General features: G+C 47.7%; 1 protein-coding gene across 3 annotated transcripts in view; it reads right to left on the reverse strand.

Moving 5' to 3' along the window:
• Nucleotides 1-8,306: 8,306 nt before the first annotated feature.
• DVL1 (dishevelled segment polarity protein 1) overlaps nt 8,307-25,836 on the reverse strand; it is an 82,778-nt gene continuing 65,248 nt past the window's right edge. The window contains exons 6-16 of one of the 3 annotated variants that reach the window (XM_033156325.1): nt 25,210-25,303; nt 24,671-24,740; nt 23,854-23,993; nt 22,627-22,703; nt 21,684-21,751; nt 19,459-19,608; nt 14,326-14,457; nt 13,089-13,256; nt 12,443-12,649; nt 10,870-10,908; nt 9,050-9,148 (exon numbers count right to left, since the gene is read on the reverse strand). In XM_033156325.1, the coding sequence (XP_033012216.1) occupies nt 10,898-10,908; nt 12,443-12,649; nt 13,089-13,256; nt 14,326-14,457; nt 19,459-19,608; nt 21,684-21,751; nt 22,627-22,703; nt 23,854-23,993; nt 24,671-24,740; nt 25,210-25,303 (1,117 nt within the window). In that variant the 3' untranslated portion in view covers nt 9,050-9,148; nt 10,870-10,897. Of the gene's footprint in view, nt 9,149-10,869; nt 10,909-12,442; nt 12,650-13,088; nt 13,257-14,325; nt 14,458-19,458; nt 19,609-21,683; nt 21,752-22,626; nt 22,704-23,853; nt 23,994-24,670; nt 24,741-25,209; nt 25,304-25,836 lie in introns of all 3 variants that reach the window. The other 2 variants (XM_033156323.1, XM_033156324.1) reach the window with 2 other exon arrangements.

Below are 25,836 nucleotides of genomic sequence, written 5' to 3' on the forward strand. Positions count from 1 at the left end.
CACAAACACTCTAAACAAGGAGCTTGCCTTAGGGCCGTATCCCCTTCTGGGCAAACTTCCGTCAGTAATGGATGGAGCCTGAGGCAAAAATGGGCAGGTGAACAGGTGACTTACCTTCATAGAGTTATATTCTCCGTAGAGTTACATGCAAATGTCAGTGGCTTCTCCATGCGTGTGTGCACGCACACACCCCTCTCTATCCATGCCAGCAAAAGATATGACCATGGTTCAAGAATTTGCTCCTGAGAAGGGTGCAGAACAAAGCCAGAGAGGATTGTTGCTGGTTTATAACCCAGGAAGAGCCCTAAGAGCTGGATATTCTTCAACTCCGTTATCTCCTTGGATGCATTATCTATTCTGTGTTAGCTTTAAGCTGTTAAACTAGGTTAGTTTATTTGCATTGCTTTATACAAACTTGTACATACTGATTCAAACTGTTGTACTTAATTCTTCATTTGGTATGCTGTGAGCTACTTTGGGCACCGTTCTGAAGGAAAGCGGCATACAAATAAATGCACAATGAACTATTTGGACGTAAATCAAACATTTCCTGTCTCTTTCCTGTATGCTTCACGTGGTTTAAAAAGGTGTGCAATGCTGTTAACTTGACCCAAGCCTTTGGGACAGGTTTGGATGACGATGCAGGTGAAGGTGTTTGGACTTCACACACTTACATGTGTAACTTTAAAGGTGCCTCTGCAAGAGACAGAATCAGAGATGTGGCACACACATAGCCTAATATGCCCTCCGATTCCCTAATCCGTTTGGGCCACTGCTTCACCAATTTCAGCCTGCCCTAAGCCAGCCCCCACCTGACAACCTGCTGAAGGGGTGGTCCTGCCTGCCAGCTTCCTCTTCTTTAAGCTTAGTGTTTTCCTCCTAGAACTCAGCAGGGAGCAGGAGGATGTGGAGAAAACTAGAATGAGTTGGCTTTCCTTGTCATGGGCTCTGGCGCCACCTACTGTTCGTCTCCCTGACTTCTGCCCTACCATTCCCAACGGGCACCAGCCACCAATCCCCTGATTAGTACAAGAAGAAGAAGAAACTTTGGGCTATGAAGAAGACTCATGACTACATCAGGACAAAGCAAGGTTGGACCCCGGAATAAGTTACGGTGCTGGCAGAATATGAAATATACAGTACACAAGACACACACCTCTCAAAATAAAGTATCACCACAAATAAAGAAAAGTCAGGAAAGTGCATTTGTCACGTAAAAATTAAAAGCTTTTTTTAGTGTTTAAAATAGCATTTACACATAAGCTGCTATATATTAACTATACAGACACTTGAATTTTAATACAATATCTACAAAAAAGAAATAATTCAATTATGAAATAGACATGTAAAATGGGGAAACAATGCGGTTCACACTGCCCAAAGGTTGATCTTGGGAACTGAACCAGTTCTAGGACAGTTAACGTTTGAGAGTGATAGGGAGTCAAGATTCTCCCCACCTCCAGTCATTACTTAAACTCATTTTTTAAAATTATTTTCCTCTACTGTACATAAATTCTTTACACATCTTTCTAATCACTGATTAGAATTAAATCGTTCTTTTGAAGTTACTCACTACAATCCAGATAAACAAAATTTTTAAAAAAAGCCAAGGGATGAATCCACCTAGTGGATTAACAGCAGATCCACACCATTCAAAGTTCATAGGTCCTACAATGCAGGAATCACAGCTAAAGAATCCCTGACACAGAAACATAGAATTGTAGAGTTGGAAGGGACCCCGAGGAAGTTGAGGGGTGTGCATTTAAAGGCGCATGACTTCCCCCCAAAGAATCCCAGGAACTGCAATCTGTTAAGGGTAGTGGGAATGGTAGCTCTCTGGGAGGGAAACTACAGTTCCCAGGGTTGACTGGTGGAAGCCATGTGCTTTAAACAGATGGCGTGGATCTGCCCGAAAACAGAACAGGGACACAAGCAAGACTGACCAAAGGTCAATGACAAGACAACGGGGCATGTTTGTCCAATTACAGTCAGATAAAACAATCAGGGGTGGATCACTCTAAGAGAGTGTAGAAAGAGCACAGAACCACTGGGAGACAGCGAGTGAACCATTTTTAACGTGGACGAACCATTTTTAAGGTTGAAGACCAATGTACCCCCTTAAAAAAAAGGTTTGGCCGACTTAAGGCAGCTACCTATGTTACACCTGCCATCAACCTAACAGCTATTTTGGAATATGGAAGCTTTTAAGAATTCCTAACAGGTCCACCCAACTGTTGCAAGGTTGCCCCCTGCTACACAGGTGGTGCCATTTTATTATCTATGTGTGTCTATGCCTGTACCTATCCACAGGGGTGTTGCAGATCTTACGATTCATGAAGCAAATAGTTGTGCTATTCTAAACACTTGCTTGTGTGAGTTTTGCCGTAAGTACTGGAGATATAAAGTTGTAGCCAATGTTTGTCTTACTCAAGAGAAGACCCCCCCCATACTTAATGGACAAGATGCAACATAGATCCATCAATTTCAATGGGTCTACTCTTCAGTAAACCTTGACTGGATGTAACCCCATTTAACTATATATCCATAAGAAGAAACGGCTGGTCTTCGCACTCCACTTCTCCGAGATTTGCGGCCTCAGAGTAAACTGATTTGTGACTCTTAACATCTCTTTTGGGATGTCTGCAAGGAAGCTGAGCTGCCCAGAAAGGAGCCATTGGCAAGTTCACCGCATCTGATGACAGCATCGGTGGTCAAGCTTTGCACGCAGAAGGTCCAAGTTTCAATCCTTGGCATCTCCAGTTAAAAATGCTCAAGAAGTGCTTGATGGAAAAGACCACAGACCCTGGTGAGAATTGCTGTTGCCAGTCAAAACAGGCAGGACATCTGCTTGTTCAGACTTGGTAGAACATGGGAAGCTGCTTTATCCAGCTTAGTACCGTCTACTACACTGACTGCCAACAGCTCTCCAGGCAGAAGAACTCTCCTAGCCTTAGCTGCGGGATTGAGCTGGCAATCTGGGGACTGAGCCTGCAATCTTCATGCAAAGCAGAAGCTCTGCCACTGAGCTGCTAACCTTCCCCAGAAACCAGCTGTTGAGGAATAACCACAGTGGCAGGGAAAGTGCTTTGCAGGGTGCCCAGTCCCTTATGTTGGTGTGTCGGGAAATCCAGGAGAGCTGCTGCCAGTCAGAGCAGACGGCGCTAGGCTAGATAGAGCAATGACCTGAGATGGAGACAGGCAGCTTTATATTATTCTGAGATTTCTCCCTGCCACTGTAAACCAAAGATGTGGAGCGGTGGCAGGAAACTGACATGGGCAGGTGTATCCATCAGAGTGGGCCTACTGAGATTGATGTACCTAAGTTCACCGTGCCCATTAAGTTCAATAGGTCTACTCTGAGGAAGGCTGGCACTCAAGACAACCCATGGATGCCGTACAAAAGCACAATTCCCAAGATTATTATTTTTAGGGGGGGGGGGGATTGCTATCACTGCAACTCCAAACAGTTGGAAGATGAGCGTGCAGTTGTGCAGAGAGAGAGAGAAAGAGAGAGAGAGAGAGAGAGAGAGAGAGAGAAAGAGATGGAGAGAGAGAGAGAGAGAGAGAGAGAGAGAGAGAGAGGTGGGAAGAGTAAACAGGTGATTGCAAAAAAGCAGAACTGTTCTCACGATTGTCACAATAATGTCACAGCCTTTCTCACAAAGCATGCTGTTGCCACCACATCCAAAAGCACAGACCTCCTAACACTTTGTCATTTTGACTGGCTTGACATTTTTAACTTACACACACAAACTGGACGGAGAGGAAACTGAAACATATAGAGGCTATTCCACATGACCCCCAAAGCAGAAGTGCTAACACAACCTTGTCCAAATTTCTGATACTGTAGCTGTGATGCTTTTGTGTATCATTATTATTTTTAATACATGCTGGCAGAAAGCTAAGTCACTCCCACCATTGTTTGTAAGTGTCTCTGCATTTGGGATCCCCTTCCAACTCTACAATTCTATCTATGATGCGGGTGTTCCTCCTAATTTAAAAGAAAAGCCCAGAACAGGAGCTTATGCAGATACATAAGAGGCAACCTCCCGTGACAGCAGGTCAGTTCTGCTGCCTCTCCTTTTTGGGAGCTAGACAGTCACACGCTGTATGCGGATTTGCACCAAAATGACATGCTCCCAATGGAGGCTATCTGGAAAGAGGAAAGCTGAGAGCTTGCTCATTCAGAGATGCAACAGGCATCCTCAGCCAAAAGCAGGCGAGCTCTGCAATGGCATTTCCCCATTAGGTGTGTGGATCGAGAAGACATTTCCAATGCACAAACTATCTGCCCATCGTATCTCTGGATGAGTCAGTAGTCTTAGCTTACTTCTTTTTCATCAGCCTCCACTGGGTTTGGGTAATTGCCTCTGGCCATTAGGTATATGGATCAATGCCCCAAACCCAGTGGAAACTGATGGGAAGGAAGCAAGCCAAAAGCGGCGACTCACTCATAGCCAGTGAGCACCTTCCTCCTCCGGTGAGTCCTGTGGGCTGCTACAGAAACTCTTCGACAATGTACATTTGCTCATATGACGCCAAGAAACATTAACACGCTTAATTATTTTAGTTAATTTATTTCTCGCCACACAAGTAGCCATCCAAACAGCTCCAGCCCAGTTTGGAAATTTCAGTGCTAGCAATTTTATTCTGCTACAGAAGCTTGTTACAGTATAGTAGCAATTGCACCTTTTCCTGTCAATTGATAAGCACAGCCATGTATATTCATTGCACTCAACTGCCAAGCAAGTGTGCCATGTTTTGTAGATCATGGAATTCTGCATTCTCGCTCAGCTTTTTAAAAAGCATATTTTAAGAGGTTCTAGCTCTCATCGCTGAGAAGCCGGGCTTGAAAACATAAGCATGTGGACTGGTGTCAGCAAAACCTTTTAAGTGATGCGGAAGTGAGGGTGGGTGGTGGGTGCAGGAGAGACCACAGAGACCGCATCCACCCCATACATTCAAAGCACTGTGACACCACTGTAGACAGCCATAGCTTCCCCCAACAGAATTCTGGGAGCTGCAGTTTTTAAGGGGTGCTTTGTTAGGAGACCCTCCCATCCCCCACTGTAGAGCTACATTTCCCAGAGTGGGAACACAAAATGACCAAGCCAAACCCGGGAGGAGGGCAGTACTGGGTTCATTCTCCCTCATGCACAGTAGAAGCTAATCCATGAAGACAAATGGGGCACTGCCCCACCAACTTCAGTCTGCCTTCAATCCACCTGCCTATCTCTTTTTCTTACAGACAGTCCAAGGACCACAAAGGACTTTAAATTTTTTTTGTAAAGACCAACATTTCTGATACTTCAAAAAGCTTGCTGCTGTGTGCAAAACATTCTCATTTCTGAAGTCCAGCGATCCGCCAGCATTTGTGCCAGGATGCTGTAGCTCAAAGTACAGGAAAACACCCATTTAAAAATGAAAGGGGGGGATCACACAGAAGACAGCCAGCAGCCCACATGAGTATTTGGGGAGGGGGGTGGACGGATGTGGAATGAGAAGGCCGGCTTCCCCCCACCCTTCCTTTCCTTCTGTTGAGCAAGCCATAAGGAGACAGGCCAGCTTGCACACAGCACACACATTGGGAAATATTACTGGCTCAGTGCTATCAACACAGCTTATAAAACCAATAGTCAGTTAAGTGCTCAAATCTCAAATCGCCCAGAAGAAACAAATAGGGCAAAAACAGATAAAATACATGTGACAGAGAATGCAACAACTTGTAAACCTGGGGATTACATCTCACCTTTCTCACTTGCCTAGAACATGTATACTCCATGCTGGTCAAATACTATATCAACATTATACCTTGTCCATCTTACCAAAACATCAGGTGGGCATTTTGGCTTTGCAATTTATTTTTAAGCAGCACTCTTAACGTTCAATACCTGTCCACCTTTCACTTTACTCACCTACCCAAAAGAGAGTCAGGAATATTTTTACAAAGTTGAGGTGTGTGTGTGGTCACTAGTGGGTACTAACCAATAGGCACCAACCACACTCAGTTTTTCTCCAATGTTTCTAGAACTGGTTTGTTCTTGGTGGTTTTGTGGCCTTTGTTCATAGACGGAGGAAAATGTATGTATATATGCTTTCATGTCAGGAAAGAAAAACAACCCCACAGGTTTTCAAAACCACTCTCACCACGCTTAAAATTTTATGTCTGTTTTTGATCTTCTTTGGCGGCAATCTTGGAAGTTCATGCCCATCATTTATATGAAGTGCTACAACAACAGCCCAGCAGAGATGCAGAACAAGAACAGCAGCTGGTTGTCACTCCAGGACAAGGATGGGGTACCTGTAGCCCTCCAGATGTTGCTGAACCACATCTGCCACCATCTCTGACCACTGACCATGCTGGCTGGGGCTGATGGGAGCTGGAGTCCAGCAACATCTAGAACAGGCATAGGGAACCTTCGGCTCTCCAGATGTTTTGGCCTACAACTCCCATGATCCCTAGCTAACAGGACCAGGGGTCAGGGATGATGGGAATTGTAGTCCAAAACATCTGGAGAGCCGAAGGTTCCCTATGCCTGATCTAGAAGATCACAGATTTCCCGCATCCCTGCTCCAAAAGAGAAGTGAAAACAGCACCAGGGAGATGTGAAACTGTCCAAACAGTAACATGGTTGGGCAAAGTTTAAGTGGTTTCCCTCCTAAGGGAAAGCCAGCCTATTCAAGTTCATTCACTCAGTGATTTTCACTACCTCTATCTATTGCAAGACAGTAGTAACCCCAAACATCCACATACATTGTACAGGTTTTTGGAAGAGATCATGAAGAAGTGCTAACCAACCCACAATTTCAAAAAGGATCCACCATTATATAGGGCAAGGTTGCTGAACCTGTGTCCCACTGGAGTTCTTCAGAGTCTGATTCCCATCAGTTCCCATCCAGCATGGCCCAGATCAGGGATGATGGGAGTTGTAGTCCAACAATATCTGGAGGGCTGCAGATTCTCTGTCCCTGACCTAGGTCAACCACAGAGTGAAGGAAAGTATATCAAGTGACACACAACCCCTGCTTCCCATTCTCATTTGGGTGGCAGGTCTATGGGGAATCGCCCAAGCTGTAAGTCTGTACTTTGCTTGGCATTGGTCAGACCCCAAACAGCTACATTTGATTGGCATTTCAAGCTTCCCATCCAAGGAATGGGACCACTTGAGTCCACTGCCATCTTTAAACTGGGTATGCATCCCATGACTTCAGTATTCCTGAGGGATGCCTCTCCAACCTTGCGAATCCTTCAAGGTGGTCCTGGGGACATTCTATTCTTAACAAATCACAAGTATATAATTGTCTCTGATGCACTGGTGCATTTTGACACTTAAAGTTACTGAACAGGTAGCTAATTTCCCCCTCTACCCTGCGTACAAATTTGGAAGCAGGTGGTAACGGAAATTTCTGTCAGCTCCATGTGACTCTTGTGTGTATCAGCTTCTAGTGGTACGTGACGGTCACTGTCACATTTATTTTTAACAGTGCTGTCTTTGTTTTAAATTGGGTATGTAACCAGAATCAGATTTTGTGGTTTGCAAACGCTTAGATGAAAAGCCACTGGGTGTAATGAAAGGCCAAGCTGAATTTCTTCCCGCTTTCTTATACGGAAAGCAAGCTGGACACTGAATCCCTTTTCTCTGGCATCAGCTGCTTTTGCCTTCGGTGCAGGGGGAAAGCAAACGCTAGCAGCTGATGCCACAGAGAAAGAGAGCAGAGCTGAGAGATGGTTTTCCTTGTTCCCTTTAGCAAAGAGAAACAAGAAGAAACAACGGGGGCAGGAGCAGGACTTGCCCAAGGTGGACAGGAGACCTCTTGGCCCAGCTGCTTGCGGTAACTGGCAGACACTTCGTAGTTTCGTGGTTCGGAGAAGTCCAGTGCACGATTCAAACCTGAAGACGCGCATGGAGGGAGAAGCACAGTGGTGGTGAACTTGTCACCTCATCCTTCAGGACAAAGTGCCCAACTCTCTACCAAGTGAGTTATTTCCCCTTTTCTTAGGGCAATTGCATGGTGTAGATCCAGGCATCGTGTAGCGTGCAAACAAGGCCTGAATAGTAGAATGAAGAAAGGAAGCAAAACCTTGGCACGGAGCCAGATCTTCACTTATGGTTGGATACAGGACTCCCATAATGCACCACTTGCAGACACACCTTAGATTTTATAGCTACTGGCTAGCACTGTCCTTTTCATAGCAGAAGGAAGAAGAAGAAGGGTCCCCCCGCCCCGCCAAGATGGAAAGAAAGTAACCAGAACATTAAAAAGAAGAAGAAGAAGGTGCAAATATGCATGACTGGAGGATTGTGTGTTGTTGCTTTTTAAAAGCACTATATAAAATGCTATTTTTTTGATTGAGAACACAGTATAATTGCACTGGGGAGAGGATGCCACAGATACCAAAGCTCATTAGGGTATGTGAAGAGAACACCAATCAATCACATTGGTCAGGGTAGGGGAAGCAGAAGGAGAATTAAAAAAAAAAAAAAAAGATTCCACTGATTTGCAGATATCTAAGTTTCCAGGATTTCTGTTCCTCGTTTGCTTGCAATGATCAAGAGTCAGGAAGGCGTGACATGCAAAGGACAGTCCGAATAGTGTCCCCCCCCCCAAATCTCTCTGTCTCCACCCCTATTTCTTTTCCAGCGTCAATTTGCAAACTTAAAAAGGAACCCCAAGAAAACAAACCCTCCGCACAAGAGTCTTTTGAAGGCACTTCTTGTTCACATAATGTCAACGAAGAATTCGCAAGGGTTGCCCATGGCCTTCTGGAACGATTGGCGGCTGCCGGTCAGCTCGGGGGGGACGGAGGCGAGTTCCCGCACGGGGGGCCCCCCAGGGGGCCCACTTGTCCCATAGACTTTGGGGCCCAGCTTGGGGAGGCTGCAGAGTGGAGGAACGCCCGGAGGCCCGTGCGAATGGCGGCTGTGTGGGCTCCTCTCGCTGGGGGCAGCAGAGGCGCGGCTGTGGTGGCTGAGCTGGCTGAGCTGGCTGGCCGGCCGCTCGTGCCGAAGGACGCTCCCTGCTACCCCGCTCCGGGCAGTGGGATCCGATTCACTGCCGCTGCCGGCTGACTTGCGGTCCTTATCCCGAGCCAGGGTCCTCCGGCTTTTCTCGCTGTTGCTTCGGTTAGAGCCGCTGCTTTTACTTCCTGGGAGGGAAGGAGGGAAGGGAAGGGGAAGGGGGTCAGTGAAAGGGGAAAGAAACGCAAGTGGCACGTCGCCTACGCTTCCGATCAATGCCTGCCGATCAGCGGCAAAGGAATAACGGATGGAGCAGCAAGGATACATATGGTCCCGCACGAGGTTCGCATGCGATGGATGGCTACAGGACTCGGGTGAGCACAACTGCCGGGGCAGAAGCGGGTGTAACTTTTTGTCATGCATGGATGTCCAGAAACCACACTGAAAGCCTCGTAGAAGCAACGCAGCAACATTTTCAAAAAGGAGAAGTGATAATTTGGGGGGGGGGGAACACGCTGGAGTAAAGAAAAAAAAGCAACAGCAAAGCGTATATTCTGTTTCATAACAATAACGAAAAGCAACCCTGCAGAAATAATAAAAAGATTCACATGAATATTTATTTCGAAATGTCCTGAAATCCCATGTATCTGCAAGTGGGGACCTGTAACCAAATGCCGCACTGTATTCTCCCTCCTAAAAGCCCTGCTTGTGTTCTGGGTTCCAGCCGGCCTCTCCCTCTAAGCGTGGCCTTCCACATTTTCCCAACGGACACTCTATGTTGCATGACTGCGGAGCATGCTCAGTCTTCAAGGTCATGCAAGTCTCTTGGAGGATTTGCCCTCGTAAGTTGTTTGTTTGCTTTTAATGTGTGGGGTGGTTGGTTTGGTCTTTGGTACTTCTGCAACCCTTGGGATACCTCTGCATGTACCAATACCTCCCTCTTGTTTCTGAGTGGCCTCACCTTAGTTACAGTCCTGTTGGCACTCACCATCCAAGTTTTCTATTAAAAGATTCAAAAGTGGCTTTCCAGGAAGCATAGCTGCTGACCAGGCACACACAGAGAGTTTGTATTTGGCTGCAGTTGCTTTCATGCAGAGAGTCATTGCAAGCTGCAAAAAGTTATTCTGTGTACTTAGGTATCCAAAATACTGTATTGAAACACACACACACAGGCAAGGGAAGAACAATGAGTTCTCCATCTTCGATGCCTGAGACAGCAGAAGCTTGTCTCAACAGTTCAACAGCCCTCAAGCTGGCCAAAGATCCAGACCATGGGAAGCGCATTCTGTGAACCATCTAGAGAAAGAGTTTGTGTGTGTGTTTGAGTGTCCACAAGAAAGGACTCTAGGATCTGCAGCTCTAGCCCTTTATTGACCATCACTCCTCAATAAACTCCCAGAAGAGAAAACAGATTCCATCTGGAATGTGTGAAGTTTCAGAAGGTAGCATTCTGTCCCCTTAAATTCTTGCTAGCTCTCAGACTGGGAGCAGATCTACAGCTCTCAGTTTTGCCATCCAGCTGCTCAGTTGAGCTCAAATCTCCATCAAAAGCAATGTCTCTTTCACGATGGAGCTCTCCAAGGTCCTGAAGAACTTCAGCAATTTCTGCTTACTAACTGAATCTGACACCCTGTAAACTGCAATCTGCTGATCAGCACTGGGGAAACTGCAGCCGAACTCTCCAGTGAAAGCTTTGCTTCCTATTCTGGCAAGCTGTCCCAGCTCAGATGGCTGGGCAGCCCAGGATAATTCAAAAGGAAACAAAAAGGACAGAGGGGCAGAGAGAAGAGCATGGGGAGGAGAGACACGCTAAGAGTTTCAGAATGGGGGAAGACACAAGAATCTAGATGATCATGCTATATATGAAGCAATAACATCAGTTTTCAAGGGAGGTGTGTGAGACGCTTACCAGTCCCAGCCATTCCTTTATGAATCCTTCAGTCTAATGCTTGCTCAGGACAAAACAAGGGAATAACAGTTACAAAAGAAAAGGGGGAAAGCTTCAAGTGAAACGACACACAACTGCAGCAGCCAAAGCAGCAATGCACTATTTGGCAGAAGGTAGTGAAGGGGAAAGCAACACACAACCCCTATCATGCTCTCTGCTCCCACTTTCCCAGATATCTTTTTGCCTAATATAGCATAGCCATTGCACCTGTGCATTCAAGAAAGGACACCTCTCCTCATAGCAACCTGCTTAGAGCATTACAGTCTCCTGCCAAGGCCATTTCTTCAGGTGCTCATATGAGGAGGTATAAATGACTTAGGCCCCAAATATTCCCTATAGACCCTCTCAGGTGTTAAAACTCAGCAGGCAGAGTGAGTGTGGCTTGGCACTTCCAATGCCCTCAGAAGTTCCAGGTGGCGTTGGCTTGGGAGAAGGCATTCTCTGTGGCTGCACAAAGTTTGAAATATTTTCTAAATGATGCAGATAAATATGCAACCTTAAAAAAGCAGCCCAGCTCACTGTTTCAGCAACTAAACTTAGACAAGTCTTTGTTAGACAGGAATGTGGTAGGCTGGACAGGTGACAGCCAGAATATCCAAGTTCCCTTTCTCTCCCCCCACCCAACCTCACCTTTTGTTTTGTTTTTCAGAGCTGATCTGTGATTACCAAAAATAATGCTTATTTTTAGATATGAAATGTTAAATTACTGACCCTGCTGTGACTATTTGTGACTATTTGCTTTAGATTACAATCAGGCCCATGGAGAAGGCTTGTTTTAATTTTTGCATGGAGCCTAACAACATATAATACTAAAGCTACCAATGGTTTTTTTTTAAAATGCTGCTATGGTTTGTATCTGGCCACCAATGTTAGGCAACACAACTCTACTCCCTCCTCCAGAAAGCTGAGACACTGACACAGTTTGCAGGTAATGTTGAGCCAAACTATGGCTTAGCATGAGCATACAAACATGTGGGTTCTCTGGGCTAAGATCATGGCCACCGAACTCCTCCCTAGTACTGTTGCAACAACACTACCTGGGGCTAAAGCTATGGTTTGGCTCAGCGTTATGTTCAAGCCTGGGGCTCATGGTTTGTTTCACTTCAAACAAAGCACAAGTGGTAAATGCACGACAAACCTTGGTTACAGTTTGTGGTTTGTCTGCAGCAAGACGAGCCATATAAGCCAAACCACGGTTTAGCTCCGGGTAGTGCAGCCGTATCAGGAGAGGACTGCTGTGGCTGGGATCTTCACTCCAGGAACCTGTGCCTTTAACTCACATATGCTAAACCATGGCTTGGCTTGCCATTTAATGTGAACCAGGTCACTGAATCTATGCAGGCAGCTCGGTTAAAACAATCATGGACCGGCCTTCACGTTGCAGCAGAAAGAAATCGATTCCATGCATGATAGACAAAGGGAGTCATGAAAAGAGGAAAACAAAACCAAGGGGTGGGGGGAGAGGGAAGAACTAAGCAAACAGCCAGCAGGAATGGAAATCATGGAAGGAGGGTGCACACGCCGGAGAACATACCTTCGCTTTGCTGGCTCCCTGCACTGCCGCTGCCATAGCTGAAGCCTGGGTCCTGGTAGGCCGGTGGGAAACATGGAGGGGCAAGGGGGTATTGGTAAGGATAGCCTTGCCCCAAGGGCCAGGGCGTGGCCGAGTGCGGGAGGGGGCCCAGGGTGTCTTGGTCTGAAGCTCCGCTGGAACCATTGTTAAGGTTCAGTGCAGCCAGATCTGGAGACGGAAAGGAGAAAACAACTTCCATGTTGGCGCAGACACACAGAACAATACGGCTCAAGGGGTAGAGTATGTGATTTGCATGCAAAAGGTCCCAGGTTCAATCTCTGGCATCTTCAGCTGGGGCTGGGAAGGACTTGAGACCTGAGACCTAGGAAAGCCATTGCTGATCAGGCCCTCCCCCCAAAGGGAGGAGGAGGAGGAGGAGGATTTTGGATTTGATATCCCGCTTTATCACTACCCGAAGGAGTCTCAAAGTGGCTAACATTCTCCTTTCCCTTCCTCCCCCACAACAAACACAGAGAAGTGTGACTAGCCCAAGGTCACCCAGCAGCTGCATGTGGAGGAGTGGAGACGCGAACCCGGTTCCCCAGATTACGAGTCCACCGCTCTTAACCACTACACCACACTGGAGGGCATAAGGAAGGGGACTTACTGCCGCAGAGATCTCCAAAGACATAGTAGCACTGCTCTGAGAACGTGATTTTGTTCACAGTGTGCCTGAGGTAGCCATGTTTCAACATGCTGCTGGCGTACTTCCGGGCCTCCCTTCGGTCTTTAAAGCCCTCCACATGCGTGTAAAGCCAGTCGACCACGTCCGCTCCTGCAAACAGCAAGGGGAGTAGTAAAAGGGGGAAAGCATCACCAATTTGGTAATTCCACTCCTCCCCCCAACCCATCCACCCAAATCGGCACTCCTGGTAAAAACGACAACTTATTCATTTTACATTGCCTGTGCCCTCACTTGCTTTCAGTCCCCATTGCCCTCGCTTGCTCTCGGTGGTATCACTATGTAGCCAAATCTGGCTTGGCGGAGAGTATGCAGATTGCTGGGGGAAACATGTTTCAGATAAACACACCACAGAATAAGTGGGAGTAGTAGCTGGTACTATGTTCCCTCCTTGAAACCATGGTTTGCCAACCCTACTTTCAAGACCTGGTTACCATGGACCCCAGCTATTGCTAACCACAGTTGCGGCTGGTGCTGTTGACAAAACCATTAACTGTGATGGGGGAGAGTAGGAAGAATTGGAGGAGGAGGAGGAGGAGGAGAGGAGGCTGCTCACTACCTGTGGTTAAAGGATGGGCTGCATTACATTTGCACTGCCCCATGCTCTTGTGTGAACCTGGTGCCTTCCAGTTCTTTTGGACTACAAATCCCATCAGCCCCAGCAAGTAAAGGCTGTCTCATGCTACACCGTCATAGAATCATAAAACTGTAGTTGGAAGGGACTGCCGAGGGTCATCTAGCCCAACTGCTATGTTCACTCCCTCCCTGTTCCAGGGGAAAACACACAAGCTGTGACAGTAATTCGCAACTCCTCATCCAAGCTGGCAGGGTAGCAAAGTGGCACAAACCGTAATCCAGAACAGGGAAGGGAATATTTTGCCGCCAGAGTTGACATCACTGTGTGCTGGAATTCCATAGGCACAACTCAGCCTTCCCTGGCCTACAACTCCCATCAGCTCCAGCCAGGAATGGACACTGGTCAAGGATGATAGGAGCTGGAGTCCGGCAGCGTCTGAAGTGCACCATGTTGGTGAAACCTGGTTTGGTTAGTTCCTTCAGAAGCACCCACACAAGCAAACGTCATCAGTGGCAAAAAAGAAAACCTCAGTTTAGTAAGGTACCTTCTCTCCCACCCCCAGACTCAGAAGCAGGAGTCACTCACCTATTACTGCATTGGAGATGGTAATTTTTAACCACATCCTGTCCCGAATCTCAAGGCCAGAATCCGACAACTGCATAACCTTGACAATGGTGGCCATGTCGCTTTTAACAGTTAAAGGGGATTCGTCCAGCTCTGGAAAAAAGGAAGAGGAGACGGAGATGTTGCTATAAAGGAAACAAGGAATGGATGGAGGCCGAGAGGGAAAGCAGGTGGGGGGAGGAGCAGTTTTACACAAGGACAGCCCTGCCATGAGGAAAGCTGAGGTGGGCATTTTAGCGTGGAGGTAGCAGAGAAAGAGAAGGACCTGACCATGAGGTAAAATCGGCCAGCAACTGCTCCTGCGTAAACCTAACTGAAATGAACTGCAGCTGAGCAAGAGAGACAGGGTGTGGGGAAAACTGGTCCCCTCCATTTTGTCCGCCTCATTTGGAGACAATAAACAAGAAAGGCATTGTTTCTGCAGTACTTTGGCTGAAATGTGAAACTCATTGCTGATGGGGGCTGCAGGAGACTACCCATCATTACACACCTACATCATGACATGGAGCGGTTCTGAGGGGATTCTGGGAGAGAAATGATAGCTGCCTGAGGTCACCATTTCCCCCCTCAGAAAGTTGAAAGGGATCATTCTGGCAATACTTTGCCTGAGCTGTGAAACTTATCACAGGTGGAGGCTGTGGTGGCTGGATGTTGTTGTTGTTGTTTAGTCATTTAGTTGTGTCTGACTGTTTGTGACCCCATGGACCAGAGCACGCCAGGCATTCCTGTCTTCCACTGCCTCCCACAGTTTGGTCAAACTCATGTTGGTAGCTTTGAGAACACTGTCCAACCATCTCGTCCTCTATCGTCTCCTTCTCCTTGTGCCCTCAATCTTTCCCAACATCAGGGTCTTTTCCAGGGAGTCTTCTCTTCTCATGAGGTGGCCAAAGTATTGGAGCCTCAGCTTCAGGATCTGTCCCCCTCATTTTCATGTTACCCATAATGATGCTGAGTTGCTTCCAACTCAGTTATGCCTAGAGGAGGCCCGTTGAAATGAATGAACCTAAGGTAAAGGTAAAGGTAAAGGTACCCCTGACCATTAAGTCCAGTCGCGGACGACTCTGGGGTTGCGGGCTCATCTCGCTCTATAAGCCGAGGGAGCCAGCGTTTGTCCGCAGACAGCTTCCGGGTCATGTGGCCAGCATGACTAAGCTGCTTCTGTGAACCAGAGCAGTGCACAGAAACACCATTTACCTTCCCACCGGAGTGGTACCTATTTATCTACTTGCACTTTGAAGTGCTTTCGAACTGCTAGGTTGGCAGGAGCTGGGATTGAGCAACGGGAGCTCACCCCGTCACGGGGATTCAAACCGCCGACCTTCCGATTGGCAAGCCCTAGGCTCAGTGGTTCAGACCACAGCGCCACCCGCGTCCCCGAACCTAAGGTAGCCACATCCATTAACTTCTATGGGTCTGCTCTGAGTGGGACTGGCATCAGATACAACCCATAGTGTGGTTCTGAGGGGATTCTAGGGGAGGGGGGGACAATGGCTGCCACAAACCAGCATTTTCTTCCCCCTCAGAACAAGGCGAACAAAAATGGAAAAGAGATGGGACATTTTCTCTTCAAAGCCTCCCAAAAATCCAGCGGAAAGTTCTTGTTTGTGAACTTCCGGCCTTAGGGAAGTTAATTAGCAGCAGCTGGGTCTCCCCCTTCAGGCCTGAAGTATAGGCCTGAAGACTATACTGGCAAATCCTGCGTGGCTTCTCTTCATTTCGGCATGGCTTGTGCTGAAGAACAGACAGCATGGAGGCCAGCGAGAAGGTGGCGGGTGTCATTATTTGGATCTCCCTCTACAGGCACCAAAACCTCTTGAGCGTTCAAATAAATTTAACTGAAATCTTTTGCTTTTAATAGAGAACCTTGTCTAAAATGGAGACTGGCCAGGGTGTATGTGTGAGAGAACTTTCAAATTGAAGTGCCTGTGCTGCAGATACTTGGTGCTTTATTGGGGAGGATATATATAACTCTGTTTATCCAAATTTCATGTCAAGAGAAACCTGAATTCTATTGCACAACTGCATTCTGTGAATGACACATGTATCTGGCCTTTTTGTGTAATTTAGGGTTTCTTCCCATAATTAATTAATTAATTAATTGGATGTGAAACCTACACTAGCTGAAGAAGTATACCTGAGATACTTCTATATATCTTTATCACTTTCAGCCCCACTTTAAGGGTGTTCACAAGTGAAGTATTCCAGATTAAAAGTGATGGTGTCACTAAGGGCACTTCCTTGGTCATGAAAGGTATGTGGACGGCATGGGGAGGGGCTGACTAGAGTCACGTCAAACTGCCATTCTGGCCTAGTGACCTGCTCTCAACCTGCCCCCGGGCTGTACCACCTTGCTGGGCTATACCGCTTCACCTGAAGGAGAAGGATGCTCACACGTTTGAACGTGCGCAAGTGAAAACAAATCCCTGCATATGGAAAACTCACAGGTCCAGGAGAAGAGGAAAGAATCAAGGACAGAAGCCAGGCAATCAAGGCCAACCTGGCAATTGCCCCAGGCTAAAAATTCAAGCTTGAAACAGAAGCTTTTATACCTCTATCAGGTCAGCAGGGAGACCAATGGGGTGCCAGGGTGGGTGGAGCTATCTAGGCACCCAGGGAGGCTGGCCTCAAGAATTTTTGGACTACAACTCCCATCAGTCCCTGGGGCAGAGGAGAGAGAGGAGGAGGGAGGGGGGAGTTGGCAGGGGAGAGAGAGAAAAGAGGAGAGACTGTAGTCCAAAACATCTGGAAGGCATCAGCTTGGCGAAGCTGCACTACCACAACATGTCTGGATTTTATGTTTTTAATGGAGCTACAGCACTGAATTAAGACCCAGTTCATTTCCCACAGAAACTTCGGGATCCACTTGTTTTTCCATGCTTATGTCATCTGTCAGAAAAGGGGGGAAAGCGTGTGGTGAAGGAAGACTTGGGAACACACAGATTCAGGCCATGCACCCCCTTGCGACACCAATGAACATCATCATCCACCACATGCCGTTTTACCCACAAAGGCTCCTGGGTCCCGTTTGCAACCAATTCTCACCAGGTGCTCTGCGGCAACGCTTGGCTTTGGCAGGAAGTTAGTTCGGTTAGTAGCGAGGATAGCAATCTGTGGTTTGGGTTTGACAACGTTCTGATTTGAATGCGTGGGGAGCAATAAACTGGGAGAGGACATTGTGAGGGTTGTATGTATTGGTGTGTCGGTGTGGGGGGGGGGCTAGGAGACTGACAAGACCACAGCAGAAACCACATGGAGATGGAAAGACTGCAGTTGCCTGTTTTGGTTCCTACACGGCAGCAACTAATATTCAGAAGCATACTTCCTCTCACAGTAGCAAGAGAACATAGCTGCCACGGCTAGTAGCCACTGATAGAATACTAGCTGCCCTCCAAGTTGGCAGCCATCATCATCTCTACATCTTCTGGAAATGAATGCCATAGTTTGCTCGTCTCCCCCTTGGAGCCAGCTGAGAAGAGGCTTGTAAAAGCCAAGCAGCCTATTTAAATCCACTGAAAAAGACCCTCAGAACCGCATGCCAAGGGTCTCTAACGTCTGGGCGGTGTCAGCCTAAAACGTTAGCAAGGTGTGTGGTGCTGTGGGGGACGCCTCCCCCGTCCTTCCACGATCCCCTTTAGGAAATCTGACCGCCAATATTTGCTGTAGATTTTTTTAAAAAAAACAACTAAGGAGTCTTTACATCAGCAACGTGATTGTGAGGGGGGGTCTCACGCAGCCACATAAATCGCTATCTCCCCAAAAGAATGCAAAGAATGTCGCAGCAGCCAACGGCAAGCTGTCGGCAGACAGCCAAAGGCTCTAACAATCTCAAGTATGCACAGAATAGTGTATGCATGTGCCAGGGGTAGGGACTTCAGATCAGTGTTCCTCAACCTGGCGCCCTCCAGGCATTTTGGACCACAACTCCCAACAGCCCCACCCAGCACAGAGAGCGCCAGGTTGGAGAAGGCTGCTTTGGCTAAAATAAAGGCAAAGTCAGAGAATTTTTTTTTTTTGCTGGTCTTCGCAGGAAGGTGTCCAGATAGCTCAGTTCAGTCTGCACCGACTGGCAGCTGCTCTCCAGGGTTCTAGCCCTACCTGGAGATGCTGGGGATCAAACCTGGGGCCTTCTGCATGCAAAGCAGATGCTCTACCAGGAGCTATGCCCCTTCCCCTCTCTCTGCAGAATGGTACTGTAAAGGACTCCAGTACCTATAGCAAGTTTTTTTTGGAGTGAGAGGGAGGGTTGGGCAATAGCCCTCCAACCCAAAGTATGCCCATCTCCGCACCACTATCCAGTGTAGGGTAGCGGTTCGAGTGCTTCAATAGGACCTGGAAGACCAGGGTTCAGATCCCTCCTCTCTTGGGCATGAAGTTCACTGAGTGGCGTTGCTCCAGGCACTGTCTCCCCAGCCCAACCTACCTCACAGGGTTGTTGTGAACCATGTACACCACCTTGGGGGGGGGGAAGTGGGGTGTGAAGGGCTAGAAGCCGTTCTAAAAGGCGAAGATAGTAAAAAGAAAGAAAAAGAAGAAGAAAATTCACCCAAGGCCTCTGCTAGTCCAGCAGCTCTCTAGCCACTGTGGTTAATAGACGCTGACAGCCTTATCCCCTGTGAATTTGCTAGTCCCCTAGCAAATAAGCAAATGTCCTTAATAAGGACATCAGAGGGGCCCCTGAAGCTGAATCAGACCAATGGCCCATCTAGTCCAGCATCCAACCAGATGCCCAACTGGGAATCCTGCAAGCAGGACCCTGAGAGCATCACCAGCTCTCCCAACATTCAATACCCAGCATCTGGGATCCAGAGGCCTCCTGCCTCCTACAGCAGAGGTAAATCACAGCCGTCGAGGCCTCGCAGCTGCTGACAACTTTATCCTTCCGGGTTTTGGACGGCCGTGGGTGGAGGGAAAACAAGTTTTATGCTCCCCACAGCATTGTTGTTGCTGTAGCTCTTTTGCTTTTGGGTTTCGTGTGTGTGTGTGTGTGTGTGTGTGTGTGTGTGTTTTGTTTGGAGTTTTGTTTGTTTGGCTCTACACTGCCAGCCCTGCGCAGGAGGAAATAACCTGCCCGGTCCTGGCGGCAGTGTGACTTACTTTCCGAATCGGGAATTGAGCTTGTTAGTGAGGAGCTGGTAGAGGTGATGGTGCTCATGGAGGGGCTCATACCGTAACGGGGGTACGCTCCCGTCAGGGCCGTGGTATGAGAGATCCAGGCGGCGGGGTCGATCGGCCGCACGGGCTCAGCTGGAACGCGAGAGAAAACGGGGAGGGAGAGGAAAGGGTTAGCAGGCGCACTCTGTGTCGGTTCATCTCTTTCCTTTCAAAACTTATATCCTGCCTCCCTAGAGAAGCATTCGAGGCGGCTTTTGGCACGCTGCGTGAGACATGGCTCCCGAAACCTCCCCTCCTCCCCACCCCAGACCACTTGAAAACGGCTGAGGTTCTTGGCAAACCCTTAACGAATGTCTCTATAATGTACTGTGCTGGATGCTAGTTGGTTCCTAATAGTATTTGTATCGTTTCCCCCCATTCCTCACATATATTGCATTTCATTGCATTCCGCAGAATTCAAACTGTGAATACAATGGAATACAATAATCATCTTCTTTTATTGCTTCATGCAATTTACACACCGCTTGGTTGTAAAACAACAATAACAACCCCAAAGCAGTTTACAAAAAAGGTAGAACAATAAGATTATCAGTAAAAAGAATTAACAATGATAATTCGAAACGTTCAGGGAGACTAAAATCACCAGTAAACTAAAAGCAGGTGAAAACACGCATCAGCGTTCTAAACATCTGGGTAAGCTTGTCAAAAGAAGGAGATAAGGAAAACACAATTAAATATCAATATTTTTATATTTATATTTATGTTGTGAACCACCCTGAGATCTACGGGTATAGGGTGGCATACAAATTTAATTAATCATCATCATCATCATCTTCCAAAGCCTTCTGACATAAAAGCTGCTTTGGCTGCCCCTGCTAAAAAGGCCCTGCATCCTGGGGACCTATTGGCCAGTCTTCTGAAAGCATAAATAACATGCTGGGCTTTCTGCCCTTGTCTAGCCAATCAGAACAGGATTCTGCTTGTTTCATTTCAGGTTCCAGCTCAAACCTACACTTTCAGTTCCAGCAAATAACCTCAGGGACTCTGGGCTGGAGAACACAAATCCCTTCAAGGCTGGACCCATAGTTTACAAACGCATAAGCCCTGCTGCCATGTCTGTTTTACCAAGGATTTTCTTGTGCCAGCCCTGACTCTTATTTATTTCCTTCCTGCATTTACGTTCTGCCCCATTAACTGCACCCTCTGGGCCGTTCACAAGTTGAAAATAATTAAAATGCAAAAATGAAATAATTTAGCAAGCAATTGCAATAGAGACAAAAGTAGCACCAGCATAGGATGAGCATAAAGGCAGCATAAAAACTGTGTGAAGCAGCATAAAGATGGTTTAGAACAGGGACGTCCAACATCCAAGAGACTGATTAAAATCTGGCAGTGATCTAAACCCTTTTTGGCGGGATTCAGGTAAAAGTTGTTGAGCTTTTTTTAGGGAGGAATGTCCCGGTTTTGGGGGGAGGGGTTCAGGTCAAAGTTGTTGTGCTTCTTTTGGGGAGGAACGTTCTGTATTTGGGGGGGTTCAGTTCAGAATTGTTGAGCTATTTTTGGCGAGGAACGTCCCACTTATGGGGGGGTTAAGGTAAGGTTACCAGATTTTTTTCCCAATGAATCAGGGGACACCTTTCAACTTCAATAGATTTTGTATGGGGACTGGTTTGTAAATCCAGGGACTGTCCCTGGGAAACGGGAACGTCTGGTAACCTTAGGTTAAGGTCTAATAAATGAAAACAGGCGCTCAGCGATAGAACACTAAGGAGACAGTCAGCCTCGCAGCAAAAAGGCCGGATGGAGGAGCCAGCAATCTACCGCGATCTACCAAAACCTCCGAGGGATCGACCAGTCACTCCAGATCGACCTGTTGGACACCCCTGGTTTAGAAGATGAATCCATTTCATTGGGTGACTCCCTAGATGTGTGTTCTTCAAACTCAGGTCCCCAGATGTTGTGGGACTACATTTCCCATCAGTCCCAGCCAGCAGGACCAACAACAGTCGGGGATGGTGGGAGTCACAGTCTAACAACACCTGGAGATTACATAGCCTCTCCACTAGCATCACTGCTCTGGATCAAAAGTTTCCCTCTTTCTACAGCAGCAGCAGCAGCAGCAGCAGCAGCTCTCCTTTATAAATCCTCGTGGACAATCCATAAACTGTGTGTGCTTTAAGTCTGTTCGCAATGGCTGGATCACTCACCTCTGGGGATTGTGAAATAACTCCGGGGCGTAGGATCCCAGCATTTGGCCACTGTTAGGCTGATAGGGCTGGAGGAAAAACAAAGACAGAGAATAAATATGTATTATGAAGGGAACAAAAACAGAACACTCAAAGGAACGACTTTATTATGTTCTGTCCATGGTTGCCTGCCAGGCTTCTCCCACCAGCCACATGGTTCCAGGCTCCTGATCTCACCACCCCTCTGCCCTTTGATTCTACACTGAGCTCTTCACTCAATAAAGCTCAAGTGCTAGAGTCCACCCCAGACAACACCGCTTCAAACTCACAGGGGTGGGAAGGAGAGAGACCTTATTTTGATCGCCTTGCCCCATTTAAAACGAAAACGAAAACGGCGACACCTCACTGCATCTAGTAAAGTAGTGCGCCAAGGAGAAAACTTCTAGTCCTCTCTGTGCCTTGAGATACTAGTTTTCTACAGGCAGGAAGTTTTAAAAAGAATAACTTGGGGGTTATCTGATATATCATGTCCTCACATCTCCTCCCTCCATGCAGCCCAATGTGGGATTCTGACAATCCCCACAGCATTCACTGTGAGTCTCAGGGTCTGGGTTTTGGCAGTCTTATTTACACAGCCCAAATCTCAGAACCACAACATTGTCTCTTCATAACCCCGAGCCTGAACCCAGACTGATTTTGGGAGTCAAATCAAATGAAATCATTTATTATACAGTCTCAGACCAGACAAAACACAGCACACAAAGGACGAAAAGCATGAGCATTAAAACACACGCTTGTTTAAAATACAATGTAAGACAAAGGACAGGTTTTGGGAGGTTGCTCTCTGCACTGGCTGCAGTCAATGAGCTGACTCCATTAATGTCAATGGGTTTACTCTGAGTAGGATGAAACACATCAATTGCAGGAGTAACACAAGCACACTGGCTTTGCTACAATCACTCACCCTGGCTTGGAGACGATTTCCCGCAAGACTCGCACTGCGTCATCGTTGCTCATGTTCTCGAAGTTGACCTCGTTCACCTGGAGTGCAACACGTGAGGAATCTGTTATCGCCAGGGGTTTCCCCTCCAAATCGTAAGAAGATGAAGAGGAGCCTTGCTTTGGGTCAGATCAAAGGCTAAGCATTCTGTTCTCAATGTAGCCAATCAGAAGCAGAGGCAGATTTAGGGGAGGAAGGCCGGTTTTCCCGCACTGGGTGCCAAGCCGAAAGGGCACTGCAGTGGGTGCCACAACAATGACGAACAATGGAAGGCGAGAGGCACCGGGGGAGGGGGATTTCAGTGGTGCACTGGGTGCCGCTGAAATTTTTAAGCCCAAAGTCTGCCACTGTCAGAAGCCCAGGAGGAGGACATGAGCACAACAGCTGCCTCCCAGCTGAACACTGGACTGAACGCTCATCGCCTACAGCCCTGCTCCAAGGAACTACATCAGGTGTGGAGATCCTGTGACTCCCATCAACCCCAGCAAGCATGGCCAATGGCCAGGGATGATGGGAGTTGTAGTTCAACAACATCAGGAAGGCTGAAGGTTCCCCACACCTGGCATACAAGGATGGCTCAGTCCCCAATGTGGCCCTCTATACCTGTCTACCTGGCCCTCGGGAATCTCGTCAGGCCACACCACCTCCCCAGCCCTGCTTAGCATCCTCCTGGGGTGTTTTTGCCTGGATGGAATGCGTCCTTCAACTCGGATGGTACCTCTTGCTTGACAAGGTGGACAGAGAGGCGTGTGTGTGGAAACCTACCTGCTGTACAAAGATTAAATTTTTAATTCATTGCTCCACCCACTTTTGCCTCTGGCCCCACCCACCAGTGGGCAAACCGCCAACAGGACAAGAGCCTCATCCTGTGCTTGCAGGAATTCATGGCGCCCCACAACTGTGGAAAGCGATGACCCCCTGATGGCATGGCTTTCAAAGAGGGTTAGACCAATTCATGGAGGATAAGGCTATCACAGGCTAATAGCCACAACGGCTATGCTCTTCCTCCATGGTTGGAGGCTCCTGATTACCAGTTGCAGGAGGGGAGAGGGGTCTTGTGCTTGGGTCTTGCTGGTGGGCTTCCCATAGGAGCTTCAGGTTGGCCTCTGTGAGAACAGGATGCTGGATCTGTTGGGCCTTCGCCCCGATTCAGAGGCCCAGCTCTCCTTAGGAGTCTATGCTTGTGCCAACCTGTAAGAGCATGTCCCCCGGTTCAATCCTTCCGTCAGCCGCCACAGCGCCGCCTTTCATGATAGAGCCTATGTAGATGCCACCATCTCCTCGGTCGTTGCTCTGGCCCACAATGCTGATTCCTAGGAAGTTGTATTTTTCTGGAAAGGAGAGAGGAGGAAGAGTGTGCAAATGTGCAATTGGAAGATGGTCACAGGTGGCCTTCTAAATATAACCCACCCCCTTGTCCCCTACTGGAGGGGTCTAGGGCTCTCTCCCCCTGCCCCCGTAGGACTGGGCCATTCAGATGGGGAAGGGAGAGAAGCAGGGTAGCCAACATGGTGTCATCCAGATGTTGTCAGACTCCCAATGCCCACTACAATTGTGTTTTGAAATATATCCCCTAATTGCAACTTATTATGTCTTTCTTTTGTTCATATACAAAACAACAACAACAACAACACCAAAGCAGCCAGTCATGCAGAGACACAGCAAGGAACCTCCTTTCTGGTTGTTGCTCCCAGTTCAGGGACAGGGAACTTCCATAAGTTGTTGGATTTCAACTCCCATCATCCCTGACCGCTGGTCATGCTGGCTGGAGTTGATGGGAGTTGGAGCTCAACAAGATCTTGATGGCACCGCGCCACTTCCCCCAGTTTCCAAGGTATGGAGTTACTGGTTGTGCACACCTAGCTTGCTTCGGTAGAGCCAAGGTGGGTAAAGAGCCATTGCCACGTTACAAATGCGCACGTTTTGCGACTGCACCTTCCCACCTCAGCCTTTAGAATTCCTTGTGAGCACGCCACGACATAACAGCAGCTCAGCCAATGGGGCTTACCCATGTTGAGGGTGACGGTGATGATGTTCAGGGACATGGTAGAGTCTGTGATGCTGCTGAAGGAAGACGACTGAAAAACAAAAAGGAGAAGCCGACAATAATTTGCAGTTTCTGCAGTTCAGAACGTGGCTATTGCAAGAGTCGGCTGGGCAATGACATAGGCAGAAAGCCAAGAAATGGTTCAAAGGCCAGCTTCTGTGGCATGCTTATAAATAAGCCTACCACACGAGGCTGCTAGCCCACACATACCTATGTTAGCCTCAAAAGCAAGAGAAAAAGAAGAACTTACTTTCATTGCCTGGGGATGGTTGTTACTCACCACAGGTGACCAGGCAACAGCTATTTACAATTTTGTCTAAAGAAGGGATGGGGAACCTGCAAGCTCTCTAGATGTTTTTGGACTACAATTCCCATCGTCCTGGAACATCAGCCATGCTGGCTGGTGTTGATAGGAGTTGGCCCCGCACTATTTGGAGGGCCACACCCCCCCCCCCCCCGCTCTTAACAAAGGCCACAAACTCCAAACCACAAAGGCTTACCCGGTCAATCTGTCGCATCTTCTGTTTCCGGCGACGGCGTTTGTGTTTCCGGATGAGACGGGACGAAGTGCTTTGTTCTGTGGAGCTACTCAACCTGGGATGGGTAGAAAGAGGACCAAAAAAAGAAATCAAGAGAAAATTCAGAACCCATTTTGACAGGTTGCAAAATTTGCTTTCTTTTGCCCTCAGAGTTGAGCCTGCCGCCGTGAAAACACACTGCGTTGTATCCAACTCAGTTCTGCTCAGAATGAATGAATAAAACTTTATTTGCGTTAGCCATCGGCCATAGCAACAAAAGAGCATTGCGACATACACAGAACAAAATAAAAAGTTGATTATAATAAAACACAGTTTAGGATCCTGAATCAGCAGTCAAACAGTGGACCTTATTCTGATTGCCCCATCTAAAAAACCTTGCAACCCTTGTTGTCATCTGCTTCTCTTGATCTGCTGGGAGAAAAGACACCGTGGCGTGGCAGTGGGTAGACGACCTGGAATGGACAAAAGAGGGGTGATAATCTTGTCCCTCAGGTCTTTGTAAAGAGTGCACGCCAGGAGGGCATGAGCCACTGATCCGGTGCTGCCACCTCTGCAGGGACATAAGCGTATTTCGTGTGGAATCTGTTG

The sequence above is a fragment of the Lacerta agilis genome, chromosome 8 (genome assembly GCF_009819535.1).
Source record: "Lacerta agilis isolate rLacAgi1 chromosome 8, rLacAgi1.pri, whole genome shotgun sequence".
Taxonomy (NCBI): Eukaryota; Metazoa; Chordata; class Lepidosauria; order Squamata; family Lacertidae; genus Lacerta; species Lacerta agilis.